General features: G+C 39.8%; 1 protein-coding gene and 1 pseudogene across 1 annotated transcript in view; one reads left to right on the forward strand and one right to left on the reverse strand.

The window, feature by feature from the left end:
• Positions 1-19,640, reverse strand: part of LOC125086297 (putative olfactory receptor 10J6) — a 126,385-nt pseudogene that overhangs the window by 68,238 nt on the left and 38,507 nt on the right.
• LOC125086296 (olfactory receptor 10J3-like) overlaps positions 1,010-19,640 on the forward strand; it is a 152,008-nt gene continuing 133,377 nt past the window's right edge. The window contains 3 exon segments of the mRNA XM_047705520.1: positions 1,010-1,103; positions 1,106-1,456; positions 1,459-1,504. Coding sequence (XP_047561476.1) covers positions 1,010-1,103; positions 1,106-1,456; positions 1,459-1,504 — 491 coding nt within the window.

A 19,640-nucleotide genomic window follows, 5' to 3' on the forward strand; every position in this document is an offset into this window, starting at 1 on the left:
GGAAGTGCGTTTTAGTTAGTGTGAAAATGTAAAGAGGGAGAACAATGGAATGGCCACTGTGGAGACCCACAGGATCAGCTGCATGCTCTCTGCATAGGATGGGTGTTCCTTCTGATAAAGGGGACTAATGAGTGAATTATTTCTCAACATTATATCAAATCCAGTGTGCACCAAATTAAAAAAAAAAAAAGACAGTTTAGCCCAAAGCAGCTAGCAGATTCCTTCCTCCTCTTGTCTCAACTCTGGTGCTTGCAATATCGTATCCATGCCTTGACTTAACTCTAACATGCTCCTGTTGCAGTGGAGACAAAGCAATGTCCTCTCATCACAATTCTCTCTTCCTGACTTCACCTCTTAGAAGGATGATGAGTCAGCAAAAGAGATCTCTTCAGTGGCACTTGAGTAAACAGTGAAGTGACCGTGGCAGAAAGTCTGCTTTGAGGCTCTGATGACCTGTTTGGGCCATATTAGCCCTCTGAAATGAAGTTTCTAGATTCAGAACTCAACTGAATGAAATGCCATATAAAAGGTCTTGGTGACTATTACCAAATCCAGTGACTACTTTTCCAAGTTCCTCTCTCCGGAGTCCTCCATTCTGCCGTATCATTCCCACTGAAACCCTCTCTGTGTGTCACCTGGTTAACAGAGTTTGTTCTGAGTGGTGGGTGTCATTACCGGTGGGGACACAGAGCAGGACTTCCTCCTCGTAGTTTTCTTCCCTTTACATCAGTATGATGCATGTGAGGTAAGCGTTTATTTAGCAGTCTTGGCCACACACAGGAAATGGTTTACTCCACAATGATAATGCACATGTGGGTAAGCCCCAAGGAGGCACTGGTAGATCTCTCTTCAGGTGCAAGTACCTCGGGCCTGGGCTTGGTGGTCCTAAAAGAAAGAATTGGGCTCACTCACTTCGGGTATTATTGTCCCTTCTAGTACACTCCAGTTGCTGATGAAAATGTTTTCCTTGATGACTTCCTTTATTGCTTTCAGACACTGATCTAACAAAATGCAGAGAAAGAACTTCACAGAAGTGACAGAATTCATCTTCCTGGGATTCTCAATCTTCGGAAAGCACCAGATAACACTCTTTGTGGTTTTCCTTGCATCTACATTTTAACTCTAACTGGTAATGTTGTCATTGTGACCATCATCCATGTTGACCGTCACCTCCACACTCCCATGTACTTCTTCCTGAGCATATTGGCTAGTTCTGAGACTGTGTACACGCTGGTCAGTGTCCCACAAATGCTTTCCGGTCTCCTTTTCCATAACCAGCCCATTTCCTTGGCAGGCTGTGCAACTCAGATGTTCTTTTTTGTCATCTTGGCCACTAACAATTGCTTCTTGCTTACAGCAAGAGGCTATGACCGCTATGTGGCCATCTGCAACCCCCTGAGGTACACAGTCCTCATGAGCAAAGGAGTGTGTGCCATGTATGTATGTGGGTCCTTTGCACTGGCCTGGTTATGGTAGTTCTCCATGTGGCAGCCATGTTCAGTTTGTCCTTCTGTGGCACCATGGAGGAGCACTTCTTCTGTGACATTTATCCAGTCAGAAACTCTCTTGTACTGATACCACTATTAATGAGATGATCAATTATGGTGTCAGTTCATTTGTGATCCTGGTCCCTGTGGGCTTGATCTTCATCTCCTATGTCTTCATCATCTCCACCATTCTCAAGATTGCCTCCACTGAGGGCCGGAAGAAGGCCTTTGCCACCTGTGCCTCCCACCTCACGGTGGTCATTGTCCACTATGGCTGTGCCTCTATTGCCTACCTCAAGCCCAAGTCTGAGAACTCCATAGAAAAAGACCTCTTCTCTCTGTGACTTACACTATCATCACTCCCTTGCTGAACCCTGTTGTTTACAGTCTGAGAAACAAGGAGTTCAAGGATGCCCTACGCAGAGCTGTAGGCAAAAAACATTTCTCAACAGATTGAATCACTTTGTCAGAAGACCTTTAGCCCAGTGTAATGTGTGTCTGCTCACAAACATGCCGCAGTACATGAGTTCATCAAATATAGCTCTTCTTGAGAATAAGGTCAAACAGTAGAAACGCTTTTCTTTTTCATGCTCTGGGGACAAGGTAGAAAGCAGTTTTATGTTCTAGTGAATATTGTTCCTTAGATATGGGAATCCTTCCAAGCCAGATTTAGGACTACTTGTTTGCCTCAGGATTTTGGTTTGGGAATCTCTTCTCTCCCTCACTTCATCTGGCTTCGCTCAGTCAAGTCCTTGACCTAGTCTGGTAAGGAGATGTGAAGAGGAGGCTGTTGGAACAGACATGGATGGGGTCTTAAGAAAACAAGCAGGAGAGACAGCCCAAGGATGGCTTTCATCCTCAGGAATTAAAACATTTGCCTTGTAGGAATAATTTCAGAAAGTGTTTCCTTAATTCTTGCTGATTGAAAAATGAACAGCTTCAACAAAGCTCACTTTATTACTCAAACGTGTAAGCTCTTCCAGCAGTACTCATTTCTATGTGTATCTCTACTTCTGTGGAATAAGGCAAAAACCCTTGTTCCCCAGAAGCTAGGCAGGGAGAGAATGTACTAGTGGCATTTCTGTAACCATACTTTTATCCAGATATATTTTCTTTTTTTTTTTCCAAATATATTTCCTATAAAGATGGTTTTCCAACCTATGGAAGCTTTCTAGATTTTAATTGGTCTGAGGCACCTGCAGTGGATTTGAGTTTAGTAGTCAGGTATTGGCTGCACTCATTCTAGAATCTGAAGAAGATGCCATTAAACTCCCTTCTCTCAGTAAACAGTTAAAACTTCATACTTTTCCTGTGTTTATATCAAAATAAGTATAACCATGTTATATTATTGTATACCCTTAAGGAGGAAGATTGTTTGAATATTTTTGTAGACCTTCCCATCAGAATTTATCTCTACCTAGACTGAGCTAGAAGATACTAAAACAGACATGGAAACGTGTTTTCATACAATCCCGCTCCCCCTAGTTATTCCATCCCCATGTGGGCTCCTGCCCTTACTTTCCACTTATGTTTGTTCTGTGCCACTGGAGTGGCACTGAAGCCTCTTCTAGGTGAGCTGTAATTTTCTTCTGCTCTACAGATCCCTCTGAGGTCACTGGCTGAAGGCTGAAGGAGTCTTTGTGCAGTGTCCCCTTTGGCCGTCTGTCACAGTGGAGTGAGGCAGTCACTGATGTCAGCTGATGACCAGCACTGCTCTCCCTCTAAAAGAGGTGTCCTGGTCCTGTAAGGAGTGCTTGGAGAGACCTCAGAGGGCATTTGAACTTTCTGAAATTATTACATCATGAGTACAAAGGTGAATGTGCCTTTTCCTTCATATTCTTATGGAAAATTTTCTCTGGTATAACCATTTCTTCCCCAAAATCCTAGCAGAAATGAGATAAGATCCAACTTCCCTCTTTTATAGATCATTTGCTTCCACAATTTCCTTAAACTCTCCCAAAGAAGCACTCTTTGATCCTGTCCATTTTTGCCCATGTTCATGTTGCTGCTTTTTCATTAAGTTGAGGAAATGGAGGGAGTCAGAGATGCCTGGTTGGGAGGCTGAGGGGAGAGGGGGTGGATGGCTATCACAAGGACATGTGCTCATCTTTACTGAGTTTTCTTCCCTTCTCCCACCCCTTTCCCCCAAATCCCCTAAGTTTTTAAACATCAGTCCTGCCACTCCCCTCCTATCTCATGAACAGGTACAGCCTCCTGTCCTCCTACTTTGCATGGCTTCAGCTTTGATGGAGGACTCCTCTCCCACAAGGGACGTGCAGCAGACAGTACAAGGGTGTGTAGGCCAGTGTGGCTACAGAGCCTCCCAGTAGGATGAATCCAGATCAGTGATTCCTTTTATTGCCGGCTCCTAAATTTGTAACGCTTAGCCCTCATGTCAGCCATCCATCTCTCTTCATCGTCTTTATCATCGTCCTGCAGAATCTCTCTACCCCCCTTTCATCTCGCATGCTACCAATACCTCTATTCTTTTATTCGTCTTTTTGTTCAGCTCTTTTGTTCATCAGAAAAATGCCCATAACTTATTAAATCTATATTTTTCAAGCACTGTGTCAGGCCATTGACTACTTGCAGGTACTGTTCTACGGGAACTATTCCTCGACCATGAGGAATGCAGGGCATTTCATGTTATTCACAGTTCAGTAGGGGAGACAAATTAGCATAAAGGGCAAAAACGTTTTACTGGCACGAGCACAGGATTCTTGTTTGGGGTGAGGGGTGTTGTACACAGACAACTGCTCAGATCTGGTAAGGTCAGGAAAGCATTCGTTGATGTTTAATGAACTTTCTGTGGCCTTGGGGCAGTTGAAGTCTAGGAGGTGGTCAGGGGAAGGGAAGGAGCCTGAGCAGAGAATACGAGCCTATAAAGGCTGCGCGTGTCAGGACAGTGGGTAGTTTATTCATCTCTGTGTGTCTGTTGCCATGTCAGATATCAACCTGACGAGTAGTAGGTTCTTCATGTGTCTTAGGATATATGATCGTGTGAACACCTATTGAGTATAAGGTCCTATCTGGGGATTTGCAGGTTTTTTTTAGATTGATCTGTCCTATTCCCTCTGTCTGCTTTACAGACTACCCTCACCTAAAGTAAACCAACAGAGAAAAGAACAGCAAAGCTACTTGAAATCATTTTTCCCCCATTGTGGGATTGCCTACAAGCAGTTCTCACTTCATAAACTATTGACATTGATGTATTTTGTTGGTCCCTTAAAACTGGACAAAAGAAAAATCTTCCTTTTGAAGAAAATTGGATTAGCGCCAGGTTAGTGTATTTTAGCTATAACCAAGTTAATAACAGACTTAAAAGTGATTGAGAGCTTGACATATAAAGCCAGGAGTTAAGGTATTTTAAAACTTTTTAGAAAAAAAATGAAATCAACTATTAGGGGTCTTCGAACTTCAGAAATAAAATTTTCGGTGTTGACTTCATAGCTTCTCTAGAGAAAACTAGTTTCACCTGAGATCCTTCTGCATCCTACTTACAATGACGCATGATGGATCAGAGGAGAAAAGTTGCAGTTCTCCCAACAGTAAGTACAACAAACATTTTCTTAATGAGCACAAATGTCTCAGGGGAGGGGGGTCAGCAGGAAAGAAAAGAAAATGAAGCCAAAAGACAGCCAGGGAGTATGTGGCACACATTGCTTAACTTGCACAGAGGTATACATAATTTATTATTATGTTAGTCACCATACAGTACATCATTAGTTTTCAGTGTAGTGCTCCGCGATTCATTGTTTGCATGCAACACCCAGTGCTCCAGTGCGATCCGTGCCCTCCTTAATACCCATCACCAGGCTAACACATCCCCTACCGCCCTTCCCTCTAAAACCCTGTTTGTTTCTCAGAGTCCATAGTCTCTCTTGGTTCATCTTTCCCTCCAGTTTAAAAGGTGCAAGGTTCCAAATCAGTTTTGTGCCCTTGCTGAAGTGTGTCTCCGTGTGTGTATCCGATCACGTGTGTATGAGCACACACATGTGTTTTGTGGGGAGAGAGAATATTTCGGAGTTTTAGATGTGATGAGTGCCATGATAAGCACTAATGCCTTATTTTTACTGTGTATTAAATATCTCTAATATTTATGTAACTCTTTATGGTTCACAAAGGTCTTTTCCATTCATGACCTCACTCAAGTTTCCCAGCACTCCTGTAAGGGACATAGTACTTCCACATTTCTCAGATGAGTATAATGGGGATAGATGAAGTGACTTCCCTGAGGTCATGTGCACCATTAAAGAGAGGACGAATGGGGCGCCTGGGTGGCCCAGTGGGTTAAGCCTCTGCCTTTAACTCAGGTCATGATCCCACGCTCCTGGGATCGAGCCTCACATTGGGCTCTTGGCTCAGTGGGGAGCCTGCTTCCTCCTCTCTCTTTGCCTGCCTCTCTGCCTGCTTGTGATCTCTCTCTCTGTCAAATAAATAAATAAATCTTAAAAAAAAAAAAAGAGAGAAAGGATGAACACAGAAGTGAGCCTCACAGATCTGTTGATTCTGAATGCCATGTTGTTGTTCCATGTACATGCATACACCTTGTTCTGACCAGGGAGTAAGGTAAGAGGAGTAAACCTTGTGTTTAAATGCTAAAGCTTCATTTCAATCAGTTGCTATGGACTCTTCCTGAAATGTCCTATTTCTTCCTTTGCCTTTGTAAACAAAGCCTATTGAAGATCATGAATATACTTCTTTAAATATTTACTACGTGGCCCTTAAATTTATCTCATGGTTCACTGATGTCTGCACTCGGAACAGAGCTTATAATAGAGTGTTTTCTTCTGAATTAGATGACCCACATTTTCTTGGATTTTGAGTTTTGTGTTAGCGTTATAGGATTCCTGAATTTTTAAACAATTCTGTTTGTTACATCAATAATTATGCCTGTCTATTCTGAGTATCAGCCACTGGTTTAGGCACTAGGGAGACAGAAATAAGACTCGAGCCTTGCTGTTGAGTGGCTAATAATTTAGTTGCAACCCATTTTGATAAAGATTAGTGCTATACAAGAAAACCATGGAACCACAGAGAAGAAAACGGCACTACCTAGTTGGTGACCTTCATCTTTGTATGTCCTTTGTATGGTAGGAAGAGGTCATAGTGAATGAGTTTGGTGTGTCCAAATACTGCTCTGGGGGGACGTCCCAACATTGTGTCTGTGCACAGAGACAGCAAGTGCACCACAACTAATGAATCCAAAATTTTTGTAATGGGTCATCCACTATGTCTCACATACAGTTATAAAATGCTCAACATGGGAACGAAAAGAAAAAATATTTAAAATGAAATGTTGGCTAATTTGTAAATAGTATATTGGAGTTTGTAGAAGAGTCAATTAAACTGAAGATGGATCAATAAATTCTAGAATAAGAGGAAGACAAAAAATGAACAAATGAAGTTTTAGTGATTCATGCAACAATATGAGAAGTCTAATGTCCATGTAACTGGAGCCTCAAAAAGAGAATAGAACATGTCAAGTACTTGAAGACCTACTGGCCAAAAATTTCAACAATTAATGAGAAATAGAAACTTTTGCAGATCTAAGAATCTCCATGAATCTCAAGTAGGATAAGTGAAAAGATTATCAAATCTCTGTATTTCAGAAATCAAATCTTTGAAACCAAAATAAAGGAAAATCTTTGAAAGTCATCGGATTAACATAAACCTATTACATACCAGGGAATAACAATACCTTCTAATTAGAGACAATGGAGACCAGGGAACAATTAAATGACATTTTTAGTGTTAAGCCAGAATTCTAAATCCAGTAAAAATATCATTCAAAACCAAAGATGAAATAGATATTTTCAGGTAAGTGAATATTGAGCTAATTTATGTACTACCAGCGTGCTAAAACGAGTTCTTCAGGTTGAAGGGAGAGGATACCAGATGCATGTGATAGAAATGGAGATGACAGGAAATGGGCAATAGTGAGTAAATATAACATATTCTATTTTTCTTCTCTGAATGATTTTTAAGGAATATATTTAAAAAAATATTATTAGACTCATAATGTATCTACATGTTGTACATATAACTGTAGCTCAATGAAGGGTAAATTTAATTACACTCTTGAGATGCCTTTGACAAGAAGTGGTACAATTTTTAACCCTAAGAAAGATTGTGATAGGTTAAGAATACATGTGTTAAGGGGCACCAGGGTGGCTCAGTTGGTTAAGTGTCTGCCTTCACCATGAGTCATGGTCTTAGGGATGGAGCTCTGCACTGGGCTCTCTGTTCAGCAGGGAGTTGGCGTCTCCTTCTGCCCCACCTCCCCTCATGCTTGCATGTGCATGCTCTCAAATAAATAAAATATTTAATTTAAAAATGCACGTGTTAATAGAGCAATGAAGTATGGTTAAGAAGGCAGTAGAGAAAACAGAGGACAAAATATTCAAAAGAAGGAATAAAGGGAGGGACAGAGGAACAAATAACAAATGGGGCAAATTAAAAACAGCAGAACAGTAGACTTAAGCCCAACAATATTAATAATTATGTTCAATCTAAATATACTAACCATGAAAAGGCAGACATTGTCAGAATGGATAAAACCCAGCAAGAAAATTCTATGCTATTAATAAGAGAGATGCTTGAAATACATAAATTGAAAGAAGGGGGTAAGAATATACAATACAAACTCTCTCTCTCTATATACTGAAGTGGTTGTACCTTCCAGAAATCCCTATAACATTTCTGACAATAAAGAAAGTATTTTGATTTTATCAAAGTTTCATTATTTCATTTGTACTTTAAATTTAATATTGGATAAAGTATCAAAAATAATACCACGAAGAGAGATTTTATTAAGATAAAGGCCATCCATAAGACCTAGCAGTCCTAAATGAGCATGCTCTTAATACTGGAGCTCCAAAATAAAAACTAAGTTAAATAGAGAAGTCAATAAATGTATAGTTCTGGTTGGAGATTTTAATACTTCTCTCTTAGCAATTGAGTAGACAGAAGATAAGTACTAAAAAAGCAGTTTCAGTTTCAATAAACTGAATCTATTGATACTTTTAGAACATTACGACTAATGGCAGAATATCATTTCAAGTGCACATGGAACCAACAGCATATGACATGTTGTAAAACAAGATTCAATAAATTTATAAGAAAACTATGTTTTCTCCATAATGAACTCCATAATGGAGTTCAATTATAAGTAAAAAATCTGGAAAAAATATTTACGTATTTGGAAATTAAAAGACTGGTAACTGATGGGTTAGTTCATGGAGCACTGGGTGTGGTGCATAAACAATGAATCTTGGAATGCTGAAAAAATAAAATTAAAAATAATAATAGAAATTGGAAAATATTTTGAGCTGAATAGATACTGAAATGTAGGATGTTAAAACAAGTGAGATCCAGCAGTGCTTAGAAAGTATGACACACTATACTTAGTGTAGAGAAGTAGGGTATCAGTCATGGTCCATTCAAGAGATAGAAATCAGAGTACTTGGAATATGCAAATCTAATATAACAAATTTTAATGAGATTGCCTGTTGGTTCAGGCAACATGGGGCCACAAATGGCTGGGCAGTGGCCTCATCTTTTTATTCCCTAGTGGAAATATTTTCCCCAAGGAGATGAAGACCAGTGGAGCTCAAGGATGCTGGCACATGAAGAAATATTCTGCAAATGAGTTATTAGATATAATAAGCGAAAGGAGCAGCTTCTTTTACTCCTTTTAACTTCTAGACCCATGAATTCTGGTTGTAGAATTGTCTGATTAAAAAATTTACACTGCTTTCTTCAGAGCGGAACTCTGTCATTTCAAGATATTTCTCAACTGGTGATGTAACCCTGTCATTAGTAGGCTATTCATCTTCCCAATACATCAGCTATTTCTGGATGATGGAGTATGTGGTAAGACTAGTTTCATGAACATGAGTCTAGTGCTGTACTTTCTTAACTGCAAAATGAGTTTCTTGATCAGCTGTAATGCTGGGGAATGCTGTGATGATGGCTAAGGCATTCTGAGTGTCCAGAGACGGTATGCTGGCAGATGCTGGCAGAAGCATTATGGGCAGGGAGAGCAAATCCATTTCCGGAATATGTGCCTATCCCAGAAAAGACAAATTTCTGCCCCTTCCATGATAAAAGAGATCTAGTATAACTAACCTACCACTGGGCTGGTGTTTGTGCTTGCTTGCTTGTTTTTTTGTTTTTTTTTTTTTAAATTTTATTTTTTATAAACATATATTTTTATCCCCAGGGGTACAGGTCTGTGAATCGCCAGGTTTACACACTTCACAGCACTCACCATAGCACATACCCTCCCCAATATCCATAACCCCACCGCCCTCTCCCAACCCCCCTCCCCCCATCAACCCTCAGTTTGTTTTGTGAGATCAAGAGCCACTTATGGTTTGTCTCCCTCCCAATCTTACCCTAAAGATATAAACGTAGTGATCCGAAGGGGCACGTGCACCCGAATGTTTATAGCAGCAATGTCTACAATAGCCAAACTATGGAAAGAACCTAGATGTCCATCAACAGATGAATGGATAAAGAAGATGTGGTATATATACACAATGGAATACTATGCAGCCATCAAAAGAAATGAAATCTTGCCATTTGCGACGACGTGGATGGAACTAGAGGGTATCATGCTTAGCGAAATAAGTCAATCGGAGAAAGACAACTATCATATGATCTCCCTGATATGAGGGAGAGGAGATGCAACATGGGGGGTTGAGGGGGTAGGAGAAGAGTAAATGAAACAAGATGGGATTGGGAGGGAGACAAACCATAAGCTTGCTTGTTTTTTTTTTAAGCAAGGAATGGTGCCACATTTAGGGCTATGGGTTGGTCTGTGTTTGTGGCAGTGTAGGTGTTCAACAATAGTGTTAGGCAGTCTTGGTAAGGGGGCATCCCTATTGTTGAGGTTACCCCTGCCAATATGGCCACTTTGTTCCTGGGCCTTTGAACAAATGCTTAGGTAGCTGGGGAAAGAGGCCGATTGACATCCTTAGAGCATGCCGTTTTGTCCACATGACCACTGTGAGCCCCCATTTTGATTGGTGAGCCATGGTGAGATTTTGGGTCCCAAGATATTGGCATCACTTCAGGGTCCACATCAAGTAGTCCTTAAAAGGCCCAGGTATTTTCTGTCTCTCAGTGAGGTCACTCTAATACACCAGCACAAGTCCACTTTGGAGGGGAAGGTTTGGTGGAAGACTTAGAGTGTGTATTTACATTAATGGTGCAGGATACTTCCTCAAAGAGACTTGGCCACCTTTTCAGTCAGGAGGCTCTGGGTCTTGGATTGATATGGGTTTGGAACCTGGTGGAGAGACTGGACTGGTTGACTCTACTGTGGTGACTGAAGTTAGGTGAGAGATGTAGTGTTAGTTCGGGTCTGACCCATTGGAGCCATTTGGTTCCAGGTCTCACCCAGCGGTTATTTCCCCAATTCTTGAATGTGAAATGAGGGTAGATACACTTAGCAATCGGCAGAGTCCCCACAGTGGCTCCCTGATTACCCTTTTAGTAGCAAGTATTCTTTCTACTGAGATAATAAGCGAGAAGCACTATTGTATCACTATGGAAATTGTAGAGATTCATGGCACTGTAAAAGACTTGAAGCAAACAGGGATGGTAACACTCATTGTATTTCCATTTAGTTTTTCTTGTTTGGCCTGTGAAGAAGTCCTGTGTATGTTAGAGAATGACTATGGGGTATTGTCAATCTAATCACCTTGTGATATCAGTTGTAGTTCTTGTCCTCAGGTGTCCTATCTTTGTTGGAATGAATTGACATGTTATTTGTATGTAACTATTGACCTGGATAAAGAATTTTTCTACATGCCAAGTTTCAAGGTAACTGGAAGCAGTTGCTTTTATTTGGGAGAACCAATGATGTATTTGCATTGTCTTGCTGTAAAGTGAGGACCATCCTCCCTGTCATTGTATAGACCACAGAAATCTTGCTTGTCACAACATTTCATAAGACCTCACACTTATCAACTATATTGATGAGATTGTACAAATTGGATCTGTTGAACAGAAAGTAGCAATTACTACAGGTGTTTAACAAGACGTAAATGGGAGGGTAAATCCTAATTCTCCATCAGTCAGGGTCTGATTTGAAGACCTGTCACAGTAATTAGAATAGGGAGTTTAATATAAAGAATTATTAACTTCAAGGAACTGGAGCAATGAAATATTGATAGCAATTAGTAAAGGTGATTCTGAAGAACATTGGAATGGCAGATAAAAGGAACTGCCACTATCGCGAGGCCTAAGATAGGGTAGGGTGGGAAGACAAATATTCTCGGGAATTTTGGTGTTCCTGAACCATGGAAATGTACACATTATAAGAATAAAGGGTTTGCTTTTATTTCCCCTAGAATCATTTTACTTTCTACATACAATGAAGATTAGCTCTGCAGCTATGTGTTTCTCTAATGGTGGAGCTAATTGCTTCTATACAATAAAGCTGCACTTATCTTCCCCAGAGCCAATGGTGGCTATTTATTTATTTATTTATTTATTTATTTATTTATTTAGGCTAGACACCTGAGTTAGAGTATTATCTCCCTGCTTGTTTACATTTCAAAAGGGGTGGAGTTTGGAGCCCTGAAGAAATTTTCTAAGTTGTAAAAGCCACAGACACTGGGTTTATCTTCCTCCTGGAGAGATTTATTTACATAACAAAGGATTAAAGATCCTTCACATCCTGTCTCCAAGGAGACACTCAGAGGAAGAATCGTCTCTTTCCCTGTTACCAATGGAGGACATTCCTATTTCTTCACCTCTCCAATCCAGAGTAAGTGTGCCACTTGTAAGGATATATTTTCCATCTGGCTCTTATCACATCATTCTGCAGGATTGCAAATGTGGGGAGACTAATGTTCCAATGTCATCCTGACTGTTGATTGTGCGGGAGCATAATAAGAAATCTGCTCTGATTCAGAAACCTCATGTGTGCATTCAGGAAAATTTAATAAAGATGAATATTAAAAACCCAGCAAACACCCAAGGAAGAGGCAACCTTTTCTATACGAAGGTTAAGATCTGGACCTTATTAGCGAGGGTATGATATTGGCTTACTGTAACTCACTTGGAATTGGCCAGAAATTTGCCCTCTAGCATGCTGGGGAAAGCTATTCCAAGGATGGTGTCTTTTTGGACACTATGCAAAGAGGGATGCTGAGGGAAACTGCTTATTTCTGGGTGTTCATGATTTGGCATGAGCCATAGGAGCTGGATGCTAGAGAAGCTGCCCATGTTGTAAGACCTTGGTGCTGGTGAAGCCAGTTCATGTTACAGAAACCTGCCAAGTAGAGCACTTGGGGTCCATGATGGAAAGTCCCTTCCTCCTGAAATATGTCTGCAGGGTCCTGTCCCAGACAGAGCTTAATGTGCCCAGGGTCAGAGGCCCAGTTTGGTTTCTTCAAAGCAAGCAAAGGAAGGAAATTTGAAATTGAAGGGCAATAAGTTGATAAATGGCACACAAATTTGTACAATTATATATCGCTGCTTCCAGTCAGGCAGGAGGGAATAACCACTACTTGTTTAGTCCTTGCAGCATACAAAATTATGAAGTAGAAATATACATAAATCTACTTTCAGATTTTGGACAATGGGCAGTGAAAGAATGATTTTTTTAAAGATTTTATTTATTTATCTAACAGAGATCACAAGTAGGCAGAGAGGCAGGCGGGGGGGGGGGGCAGAGAAGGCTCCCCACCAACAGAGAGCCCGATGTGGGGCTCGATCCCAGGACCTTGAGACCATGACCTAAGCCGAAGGCAGAGGCTTAACCCATTGAGCCACCCAGGTGCCCCAAAAGAATGATTCTTGAGGGAAGACCAACACAAATGATAGGCTCCGTGATTCCTCTGACCTTTTGCCTAAAGGTACTTGGCAAAAGATAGGGAAGTGAAGTCTAAGCAGAAGATAGGGTCTTACTGGGCTGAGGAGATTAAAAATAGAAATTAAATCTGACAGTGTGGTTGGAAATTGTGGGCAGTGTGTGTTGGGGTGGGGGGAGCCACACGAAATAGAAGCCCTGGAAAGGTGCATAAGCATCTCTTGGTCTTGAGCTGAATACCAAGCTACACATATGTGGGACCGGGCTTTCTAAGGCTGGTACAAAACAACTATAGGGGAATGGGAGCTGAAAGGATTGTGGAGTCTGCATGAGGCTGTGAGACATTGGTGTCTGACCAAGTAGAGAAGCTTAGCATTCTGGGTCCTCTGCTGAGACTCCAGTAGGACCATATCTTAGGAATGGGGCTACTCTAACCTTAAGCTGAAGGCTAAGGAGACCAGAGCTTAATAGGCTCTACAAATAACCTACTTACATAACAGAAAAGAGTTCAATGCTCTTTAAAGGTAAACCAGAAAAACTGTAGCATTCTATACCTAAAATTCAAAATCTTTAGCATTCACTAAAATGCTACTAGAAGATATGTGAAGTGGGGGGAAAAGGCCACAGGAAAAAAAAATCAGAAGAAATGAAAAAAGAATGGAATGAGCAGACAAGGATGTTAAAGCAATCACAAATACTGCAGGTACATCCAAGGATTAAAAGAAAACACAGATGTTATGAGAAGAATGGAAGATCGAAAAGAAGTCAATGTACAATGTACCTTCTAGATGTATAAGGAAATACATGATCTGCAATGAATTTCCCGGGATAAGGTTAATAGATGGGGAACTGTAGAAGAGAAGATCACTGAATGTAAAGAAAGAACAATAGAAATCAGCTAAAAGAGAGCTATAAATAAGAGATTGAAAACCAATTCAGTAAGCTGTTGGGAAAAAAATCTAGCACCTCCATGTAAAGACAGAATCTCAGAAGGAAAGAATAGACCATCAAGAGGACAGTGAAATTATGTGGATATATAACAGCAATAACATATTAAAATTGGATAAAAAGATTACAAACGCATATAACAAGGAATTACAAAGTAGAGAATACACCTACACCCCATCCAGGCCAGGGCACATCCAAATCACATTGCTGAGACTAGTGATAAAGGAAACGTGAAAAGTTGCAATTGCTGGTTCATAGGGGAGTTATATTTGTACTACTAGATATTTACCCAAAGGTCGCAAAAATACAGATTTGAAGGGACACACACACACCGGTTTATAACAGCATTATCAACACTAGCCAAACTATAGAGAGAGTCCAAATGTCCATTGACTGATGAATGGATAAAGATGATGATGATGATGATGTGTGTGTATATAATGGAATTACCCAGCCTTAAAAAAGAATGAAATCTTGCCATTTGCAACAACGTGGATAAAGCTGGATTGTATTATGCTAAACCAAATAAGTCAGAGAAAGACAAATGCCATATGATTTCACTCATGTGGAATTTAAGAAACAAAACAGATGAACATATGGGAAGGAGAAAAGGGAAACGGCAAGAGACTTGTAATGAGAATGAATTGAGGGTTGATGGAGGTTGTGGGGGAAGGGTACTAAGGGCAGGCACTTGTTGCAGTGAGCATTGGGTGTTACAAGTTAGTAATGAGTTGCAAAATTCTACTCCTGAAACCAATGTCACATTATGCTAACTAAGTAGAAATTTAATAAAAATTTGAAAGAGGATAAAAAAGCCAGAGGAAAGAGTAATTATGTACATGGGAATACAGAAAAAAAAAATTCTGATTTCTGATCAAAAACAATGCAAGTCAGAAGACGATGGAACAATATCCTTAAAGTGCTAAATGACAGTGTAAGCTTAATTTTATATTCAGAGAAAATAGGACTAAAAAATGAGGCTACATAATTTTTCAGAGAAACCGAAGTTAAGAATGTATTACCAATAGACCTGCACCACAAGAAACATTGAATTCTTTAGACAGAAGGGAAATCATCCTGAATGGAAATGTGGAGATATATATATATATATATGAAAGTAGTAATAAATTTGTGTAGTAGGATACACACCTTATTTTAAATTTCCTTTAAAAATGTAAGATGGGGTTTAAGACCTGCAGAGCTATACAAAAAAATAGCACGGAAGACAGGAGAGGGAAGGATACTTGAGATCTTATGTTCTGTGTGATGTGGTATAATGTTTTTTGCAGGCCTACTGACCACTTAAGGGTGCATAATATAAACTCTAAGCAACAACTAAAATGTGAAACCAAGTAATATAGTTAAGCCAATATTGCGGATAAGAAGGACTCATCAAATACATGCTTGATTCAAATAAGTCAGAATAAGGGGAAAAAATGGAAGAAAGAGGAGACGGGCTACCATCTTGTTTGTTCTATTTGAGCCAACTGTATTGATAATTACATTAAACCTAATTGTTGTGAACACTCCAGTTAAAATGAAGAGTTTGTAAGGAAAAAAAAACTTAACAGTGTGCTTTCTATATGAAATTTCAGATATAAAGAAAAATATTGAAATGATGAGAAATCATGTACCATGGAAACACCAAACATAGTAGTACAGTGATCGTATTTGTGAGATTCATTATCAGACATAAGAGAGATATTTCACAATAATGTGGCTAGCCATCAGGAAGATATAACAGTCTTACACATGCACACATGTAATAGCAGAGCTTCAAAACCCATGATAGAAAAATGGACAGAACTGAAAGTACAATAGAGCCACAATTATCCGTGGAGATTTCAACAATTCTCTTGGTAATCGTTAACAAGTAGGCACAAAATCAGTAAAAATATGGGACACTTGAACCAACCAATTTGACCCAATTGCTACTTATAGAACACTTCATCTAAGAACAGCAGAATACACATTCAAGTGTTCATGAAACATTCACCAAGACCACTTTCTGGGCTTTAAAACAAGGCTTAAATTTAACAGAATTAAAATCCTAGTTTCTTCTGTGATCGTAATGGAAGTATATTAGAAATAAGTTCCAGAAATGCATGTGAAAATACATATGAAGTGTATATCACAAAATTCCCAAAGTAAACAACCTGCTTCTGACTATACCAGAGGTCAGAGGAGAAACCACAGGGATAATTGGGACATATTTTGAACTGAATGAAAATGAAAACACAAGATATAAACACTCGTGTGATGGAGCTAAAGCAGTTCTTGGGATTTTATAGCTTTGAATGGTTATATTGGTAAAGTCCAAATTCAATGATCTAAGCCTCCACTTTAAGAAGGTAGAAAGGAGGGGGCGCCTGGGTGGCTCAGTGGGTTGGGCCGCTGCCTTCGGCTCCGGTCATGATCCCAGGTCCTGGGTTCGAGCCCCGCATCGGGCTTTCTGCTCAGCAGGGAGCCTGCTTCCTCCTCTCTCTCTGCCTGCCTCTCTGCTTACTTGTGATTTCTCTCTGTCAAATAAATAAATAAAATCTTTAAAAAAAAAAAAAAAAGAAGGTAGAAAGGAAATTAGAGCCAAATTGAATAAAAGTAAATATGGTAAAAGATGAAATTGATGGAATAGGAAACCAAATCAAGGAGACCAAAGCTTTAAAAAAAAAATAGTTGACAGACTTGTAGTCTGACTAACCAGGAAAGGATAAAGCAGGAACGTCACTACAGACTGCATAAATAAGATTAAGGAGGTTTTTGATCACTATCACTGCTTCAATCTCATTACTAGATTTATTCAGGTTGTCAGTTTCTTCCTGTTTCAGTCTTGGAAGTTTATAGGTTTCTAGAAATGCATCCATTTCTTCTAGGTTGCTTAACTTATTGGCATATAGCTGTTGATAATAATTTTTGATGATTGTTTCTATCTCCCTGGTGTTGGTCATGATCTCCCCCCTTTCATTCATAATTTTATTAATTTGGGTTCTCTCTCTTTTCTTTTGGATTAGTTTGGCTAGTCATTTATTGATCTTATTAATTCTTTCAAAGAATCAGCTTCTGGTTTTGTTGATGTGTTCTACTGTATCTCTAGTTTCTAACTCACTGATATCTGCTCTAATCATAATTATTTCCCTTCTTGTGTGTGTGGTTGGCTTAATTTGTTGTTGATTTTCCCATTCTTTGAGGTGTAAAGAGAGTTGGTGTATTTGGGATTTTTCTATTTTTTTAAAAACTTTTATTTATTTTTATTTGACAGGCAGAGTTCACGTAGGCAGAGAGGCAGGCAGAGAGAGAGAGGAGGAAGCAGGCTCCCTGCTGAGCAGAGAGCCCGATGCGGGGCTTGATCCCAGGACCCTGGGATCATGACCTGAGCTAAAGACAGAGGCTTTAACCCACTGAGCCACCTAGACACCCCCGGAGTTTTCAGTTTTTTTTTTTTTTTTGAGTGAGGCTTAGATGGCTATGTATTTTCTCCTTAGGACCACCTTTGCCATATGTATCCCATAGGCTTTGGACTAATGTGTCTTTGTTCTCATTGGCTTCCATGAATTGTTTAAGTTCTTTGATTTCTTGGTTGATCCAAACATTCTTGAGTAGACTGGTCTTTAGCTTCCAAGTGTTTGTACTCCTTCCAAAGTTTATCTTGTGGTTCAGTTCCAGTTTCAAAGCATTGCAGTCTGAGAATATGCAGGGAATAATCTCAATCTTTTAGTATCATTTGAGCCCTGATTTGTGACCCAGTATGTGGTCTATTCTGGAGAAAGTTCCATGTGCACTTGAGAAGAATGTGTATTCTGTTTTAGGGTGGAATGTTCTATATATATTTATGAGGCCCATCTGGGCCAATGTGTCATTCAAAGCTCTTGTTTCTTTATTGATTTTCTGCTTAGACGATCTGTCTGTTACTGAGTGGTGTGTTAAGATCCACTACAATTAATTCAAAGTGCTGGGACAAACAATCCTAAAATTTGCATGGAACCAGAAAAGACCCCAAATTGCTAAGGAAATGTTGCAAAAGATAAACAAAGCTGGGGGCCTCATGTTGCCTGATGCTTTACTACAAAGCTTTACTACAAAGCTGTGATCACCAAAACAGCATGGTACTGGCACAAAAACAGACACATAGACCAGTGGGACAGAGTAGGGAGTCCAGATATGGACCCACAACTCTATTGTCAAATAATCTGTGACAAAGCAGGAAAAAATAGCCAGTGGGAAAAAATACAGTCTCTTCAATAAATGGTGCTGGGAAAATTGGACAGCTATGCATAGAAGAATGAAACTTGACCATTCTCTTACACCATACACAAAGATAAACTCAAAATGGATAAAAGACCTCAATGTGAGGCAGGAATCTATCAAAATCCTAGAGGAGAACATAGGCAGTAACTTCTTTGACATCAGCCACAGCAACTTCTTTCAAGACATGTCTACAAAGGCAAAGGAAATAAAAGCAAAAATGAACTTTTGGGACTTTGTCAAGATAAAAACCTTCTGTACAGTAAAGGAAACAGCCAACAAAACAAAGAGGCAACCCACGGAATGGGAGAAGATATTCACAAATGACACTACAGGCAAAGGGCTGATATCCAAGATCTAAAAGAACTCCTCAAACTCAACACCCAAAAAGAGATAATCATGTCAAAAAATGGGCAGAAGACATGAACAGACATTTCTCCAAAGAAGACATATAAATGGCTAACAGACACATGAAAAAATGTTCATCATCATTAGCCTTCAGGGAAATTCAAATCAAAACCACATTGAGATACCACCTTACATCAGTTAGTAAGGCCAAAATTAACAAGACCATAAACAACAAGTGTTGGAGAGGATGTGGAGAAAGGGGAACCCTCTTATGCTGTTGGTGGGAATGCAAGTTAGTGCAGCCACTTTGGAAAACAGTGTGGAGATTCCTCAAGAAATTAAAAATAGAGCTACCCTATGACCCTGCAATTTCACTACTGGGTATTTACCCCAAAGATACAGATGTAGTGAAAAGAAGGGCCATCTGTATCCCAATGTTCATAGCAGCAATGGCCACAGTCACCAAACTGTGGAAAGAGCCAAGATGCCCTTCAATGGACAAGTGGATAAAGAAGATGTGGTTCATTTATAGAATGGAATATTACACCTCCATCAGAAAGGATGAATACCCAACTTTTGTATCAACATGGACAGGACTGGAAGAGATTATGCCGAATTAAATAAGCCAAGCAGAGAAAGTCAGTTATCATATGGTTTCACTTATGTGTGGAGCATAAGGAATAACACGGAGGACATTAGGAGAAGGAAAGGAAAAGGGAATTGTGGGAAATCAGAGGGGGAGATGAAGCATGAGAGAATCTGGATGCTGAGGAACAAACAGAGTTTTGGAA

The sequence above is a fragment of the Lutra lutra genome, chromosome 15 (genome assembly GCF_902655055.1).
Source record: "Lutra lutra chromosome 15, mLutLut1.2, whole genome shotgun sequence".
In the NCBI taxonomy this organism is placed as follows: domain Eukaryota; kingdom Metazoa; phylum Chordata; class Mammalia; order Carnivora; family Mustelidae; genus Lutra; species Lutra lutra.